At 42.8% G+C, this 6,201-nt stretch overlaps 1 protein-coding gene across 1 annotated transcript; it reads left to right on the plus strand.

Moving 5' to 3' along the window:
* Positions 1–2,037: 2,037 nt before the first annotated feature.
* LOC101650134 (olfactory receptor 1361-like) lies at positions 2,038–2,979 on the plus strand. Its single transcript, XM_004706194.2, has one exon. The coding sequence runs from the start codon at positions 2,041–2,043 to the stop codon at positions 2,977–2,979; it is 939 nt and encodes a 312-aa protein (XP_004706251.1). The 5' UTR covers positions 2,038–2,040.
* The last annotated feature ends 3,222 nt before the right edge of the window (positions 2,980–6,201 follow it).

The following is a 6,201-nucleotide window of genomic DNA, read 5'->3' on the forward strand; positions in this document are numbered from 1 at the left end:
AGAAATGATGAAAATAATAATGAACACAGGAACATAGTAACTGACCAGACAGAAATATGGTTATAATAGAATATTATGGCCAACTAAGTGACAGCATACTGGGCTATTCAGATGAAATGGATACATTCTTAGAAGTATACAACCTACCCAAACTGCCTCAAGTCTCAACAGACACACAAGAGGAGATACTGAATCAATGATCAAATACTTCGCCCAAACAACAAATTCTGGGTTCTCAGGAGAATTCTATCCAACATTTAGAGAAGAATCACGCCAATACTATTTAAACTCTTCCAAAAAATAGAGAAAGGAAGAATGTCATTGCTGGGTGTTGCTGGGTCATTCGGACTGATAACGACCCTGTGTACAGCAGAGTCAAACACTGCCTGGTCATGTGCTGTGCTCACAATTGTTACACTTGAGCCCATTATTGTAGTTATCATGTCAATCTCTTTCCTTGATGGTATTCCTCTTTTTCGCTAATTATCTACCGGGCATGATGTCCTTTTCTTGGGACTGGTCTCTCCTGATCACATGTTCAAAGCATGGGAAACAAATCTCTCTATTTTCTGTTCTAAAAAATACCTTGGCAGCACCGTCTTCAAAACAGATTTCATATTCATGGTCCATTTAATATGATAGGCCAACACCATAAATAAATGCATCAATTCTTCTCCAGTACGCCTTTTTCTCCGTCCAGCTTTCATATGCATATGAGGCAATTGAAAATACTATAACAAACTCCAGGGCTAGGCTGGGTTCTCTAGAGCAGCAAACCCAGTAATATATACAATTATCAGTAAATAAATAAACCTATTTATTTATATAAACAAAGTGGCTCACATAGTTGTAGAAATAAGTAAGTCTACTTCAGTTCAAATATGTGCATCAGATGTTAAGCTAAAGGCTTCTCCTGACTTGTGTCAGGAACCGGGACCAGGAACCAGGGTCAGGAACCAGGGCCAGGAACACCACATGGTGCTGGATGCAGTCACAGGTGAATCCCAGGTTGGCAGGCCAGATGGCAGACCACTGAGGGTTTCCTGGGTTGGAATGCAATATGAAGTTAAAAAAAAGAAAAACAACATCATCAACAACCGGCTTGCATTAACAGCACAGCAATACACCAGGACTTTTGCTAATTTAGAAGAAAAAATAAGCATGAACTGAATCCCCAAATCTGTAGACCTATACTCTGGTCAACAAAGTGCTGAGATTTGAGGTCCCAAGGGATTCTGTTTGGGACTTGTGTCCCCAAAGATACTGTTATCTACAAGTTCTGACTTAGGAGTTACATCATACTCATTGTCACCATTGCTAGGTTTAAATGGGCCAAAAGGTAGGTGGGACAATTACTCTCTTCATGTATCTAATGAGGCTCTCAGGGAATTTGGCCCCAGTGGCCATGGAGACTCCTGTAAATGACAGCTGTGTGATTCCTCCAAGCATTTTTCAGGGATTGCAGACTAAGACCATGAACCCCTACTCCTCACTTGTTCAGGACTTGCCTATATTTCCAAGACTTTCCAATCCCCACAATGTAGAGAAGCACTGGCCAGTCATACAGAGGTGAAGAACACATGGGAGCTGTAATTCCTCCTTCAGGTAGGATTATAGCCGAAGAGATAGGAATATTTTCTTATTAAGACATGAAGTTCTTTTAGGCATTCTCTGTGTTAAATCTTGCAGATCCAGGGAGCAATAACAGGAGTCCCAGATCAATTACATGTACCTTGAGATAAACTTAGTACTCATCAACTGTTTCTTTTATTTTTTTAATGAGCTATGATGGAGTGAAGAAATTACCAGGAAATATTAAAAAAGACATACACAATTAGAGACACAGGCTGAAATAGTCAGATGGGACCAGCATTATCTGAGATGGGGGCTTACTTTGGTTGTGTAGAGACTGGGTACAAACAGATTGAACAATTCTGATAAAGTGAGTAAGACCATGGCTGGGGTCTGACTGGTCCAATCTGGATCCTCAGTTCCTAGGTATCTGCCCTGTTTCTCTTGTCTGCATCTGGACCTAGACCAATGTGTGGGGAAAATCAGTCCAGTGTCTCTGAATTCCTCCTCCTGGGGCTCTCCAGGAAGCCACAGCAGCAGCAGCTCCTCTTCATGCTCTTCCTGAGCATGTACCTGGCCACAATCCTGGGAAACCTACTCATCATCCTGGCCATCAACTCAGACTCCCGCCTGCACACCCCCATGTACTTCTTCCTCAGCAACCTATCCTTCGTGGATATCTGCTTCTCCTCCACAACGGTCTCCAGGATGCTAGTCAACCACATAATTGGAAGTCAAACCGTGTCTTTCTCCGGGTGTCTCACACAGACGTATATTTTCCTTGTGCTTAGCAGCATGGACAATTTCCTCCTGGCCGTGATGGCCTATGACCGCTTTGTTGCTGTATGCTACCCCTTACACTATACAACTAAGATGACCCATCAGCTCTGCATCCTCCTGATCACTGTGTCTTGGGGCATTGCCAATGTGAATGCTCTGTTGAATACCCTGTTGATGGCTCGGCTTTCATTCAGTGCACACAACAGGATCCCCCACTTCTTCTGTGATGTGCCTGCTCTCCTAAAACTCTCCTGCTCTGACACACACCTCAATGAGATGATGGTTTTTACTGTGGGAGGTCTGATAACGGCAACCCCATTGGTTTGCATCCTGGTGTCCTACATTTGCATCACCTCTGCTGTCCTGAGAGTCCCATCTGCAAAGGGAAAGTGGAAAGCCTTCTCCACCTGTGGCTCCCACCTGGCTGTGGTTTCCCTCTTCTATGGCACCATCATTGCTGTGTATTTCAACCCTTCATCCTCCCACTCAGCTGAGCAGGACACCATAACTACCGTGATGTACACGGTGGTGACCCCCATGCTGAACCCCTTCATCTATAGTCTGAGGAACAAAGACATGAAAGAGGCTCTAAGAAAACTGATTAGCAAAGAGACAGGTTTTATCTGAAGTCTGGACTCTCATGGCATATCGATCTATCAACAGGTATAGAAACTTTTGCCAGCTCACTGTAACCTATTTATCTTTGTCCATAAACATTTTCGATGAACTATTCACAAGAACTGAGGGGCCTTGATGGTGTAGTGGTTACACATTGGTCTGATAACTGTAAAGTCAGCAGTTCTAAACCACTGGCTCTTCCACGGGAGCAAGATGAGAATTTCTACTTCTGGAAAGAGCTACAGCTTAGGAAACCACAGACACAGTTCTACCCTGTGCTAACAGATTACTGAGTCAAAATTGACTTGATGTTCACGAGTTTGTTGTGAATTTTAGTCACAAGACCTACATCTGTGACTTTGTCTTTTTTTTTCCAACTTGATTTTTCAAAATTAAGAATATATATTCTTTCATAGCTACTATCTTATAACATATTTTTTGCTCTGGTTTACATATTATTAAAATTTATTTTTATTAATCATTTTATTGAGGGCCTCTTACAAATATTAGGAGAATCCATCATTCAATTTTAATAAGCACACTTGTACATATGTTTCCATAAACATTTCCAGAACATTTTCTTTCTTCTGGAGCCTGTGGTATCAGTTCCTCTTTCCCCCCTTTAACCTTGTTCCATCGTCATGAAACCTTGATCACATTATTATTATTATTTTATTATTTTTATATTATTATTATTTCATATGTTACCCTGTCCGCTGTCTCCCTTCACTTACATCTTGATTATTTGTCTCCCTGGGGGTGGGGGTGGTTTTTATCCAACCTTGTGATCAGTTCCCCCTTCCCCCTCTACTCTCATGGTATCGTGACTCCCACTACTATTCCCTCAGGGTTTATCTATCCTGGATTCCATGTGTCCAGAACTATTATCTATACCCATGTGTGTACTCTGGTGTAGCCAGATTTGTTAGGTAGACCTGGGTCATGATAGTGGGTGGGGTGGGGTGGGGTGGGGAGAAGCATTCAAGGACTAGAGGCATGTTGTGTGTTTTCTCGGTGCTATACTGCACCCTGGCTGAATCATCCCTACCTTTGACCCTTCTGCAGGGCTATCCAATTGTCTACAGATGGGCTTTGGGTCTCCAATTAGAACCCCCTCTTTCACATTGATATAATTGTTTGTTTTGTATCTTTTCTTACCTGATACCTGATGCCATCAACACCTGTAATCACACAGGCTGGTGTGCTTCTTTCATGTGGGCTTTGTTGCTTCCCTGCTAGATGGCCACTTGTTTAACTCCAAGTCTTTTAGACCCCAGATGCTATATCTTTTGAAAGCCTGGCACCATCAGCTTTCTTCACCACATTTGCTTTTGTACCCATTTTGTCTTCAGCAATCATGTTGGGAAAGTGAGTACCACAGAGGGCCAAGTTTTTAGAGCAAAGTGTTTTTGTGCTTAGGGAAGCATTGAATAGAGACCCAAAGGCCATCTTCTATCTTAATATTTAACATACAAATATATGTACATTGCCCTATATCCCTCCTGTTATAAATTAATATATTTACATATATATCCCTATCATTATAAATTATAAATTAATATGTTTACATATATATGCCCATACCTATACCTATAGCTTTTGCTTCTTAGTTCTCCCCTCTATTTCCTTTCACCTTCCTCCTGTCCCACTATCATACTTGCCCTCCATTCTGTGCTCAGTAATTCCTCTCGGATATGTTGCTCTTGATCAAACCCCACCAGGCATTCTATACCCTCCTCGCCATCAATTCTAAGTCACCTCTGTCTTAATTCCAACCATTTCTAGGGAATGGTATCAATTGTTAATTACTGCATTATAAAATGTTTTATCTAAAGGTTAAGCTTTTCCTTTTAGTTTGAAAAGCTCCACCTAACAAATATTTTTCCACTTCCCTGTTGGAAATGCTTTCAGAATCCACATCCCAAATGTGTGGCCCACAAGCAATGCCATAGGACAGAGAAAACTGCCTTTAGGTTTTTCAAGGCTGCACATCTTTATGGGAGCAGACTGTCATAGCTTTCCCCCACAGAATGGCTGGGATGCCATAGAATGAGAAGGAAAAAGCCCAAGGCTAAAGTGCTACCCAAATCCAACCCACTGCAATGAAGTACATTGTCTCATAGCAACCCTATAGGACAGAGTAGAACAGCTCCTGAGGTTTGCAGAGACTGTAAATCTTTAAAAGAGCAAACACCCTGATCCTTTTCAGTGGAGTACCTGGTGGGACTGAACTGCCAATCTGTGGTTAGTAGTTCAATGTATATCTCACAGTGCCACCAGAGATCCTTGAATCTACCTCCGTGGTGTTTCAGTATGGCTGCTTGTATCACCTAGGGAGCTTTTACAATACAGTGCTCCTCAAGGAAGAGAGGAGCCAGCCAGGGTGCAGTACAGCTCTGACAAAATGTACAATTTTCCTTTAGTTCTTTAATGCTTCCCCCCTCACTATCATGACCCCAATTCCACCTTACAAATCCAGCTAGACCAGAGCATGTACATGGGTACAGGTAAGAGCTGGAAACACATGGAATCCAGGACAGATAAACCCCTCAGGACCGATATTGAGAGCAGTGATAACAGAAGGGGAAGGGGAAGGTGGGGGAGAAAGGGGGAACCGATCACAATGATCTACCTATAACCAACTCCCAGGTAAGAACAAAACACTGCCCTCTTCATGATGGAAGTGGTCCTATGTAATCAACCTGTCACTAAGTTGCTGCTTGATCTCCCCAAGGAATGGTCCCATACCTTGTTGGTTTCTGCTGCTGGCAAATGGGGCCCTCAGCAGTGGCAGTGGCCAAGTCAGTCTTGCTTAGTGGAAGTCCATGTTGCTGTGCCCATGCATAACCTGCATCCCTGCCACCATGTCCACTTTGTTCATGTGCCCATTGGGTGATAACAGGAGTGGCAGAGGAAAGAGGAGGACCAGTCTCCACAGCACGTGTCATCTTATCCACTTGATTGTTAAAGTCCTCCTCTTCAGAGGTAACCCTTTGGTGAGCATTCACATGAGATACAATTAATTACCTTTACTTTCTTGGCCCATTCAGAGAGGTCTATCCACATACCTCATCCCCACACCTCCTTGTCACCAATTTTCCAATCATGTTCCTTCCAATTCCCTGACCATCTAGCCAAGGTATTAGCTACAGCCCATGAATCAATATACAGTCTCACATCTGGCCATTTTTCCTTATATGCAAATGGAATGGCCAGGTGCACTGCTTGAAG

The sequence above is a fragment of the Echinops telfairi genome, unplaced genomic scaffold (genome assembly GCF_000313985.2).
Source record: "Echinops telfairi isolate 266 unplaced genomic scaffold, ASM31398v2 ScPeMD7_5;HRSCAF=22, whole genome shotgun sequence".
Lineage (NCBI taxonomy): Eukaryota > Metazoa > Chordata > Mammalia > Afrosoricida > Tenrecidae > Echinops > Echinops telfairi.

Excerpts from the sequence above, each read along its gene's own strand:
- LOC101650134 (XM_004706194.2), top strand. The coding sequence starts at position 2,041 with ATGTGTGGGGAAAATCAGTCCAGTGTCTCTGAATTCCTCCTCCTGGGG.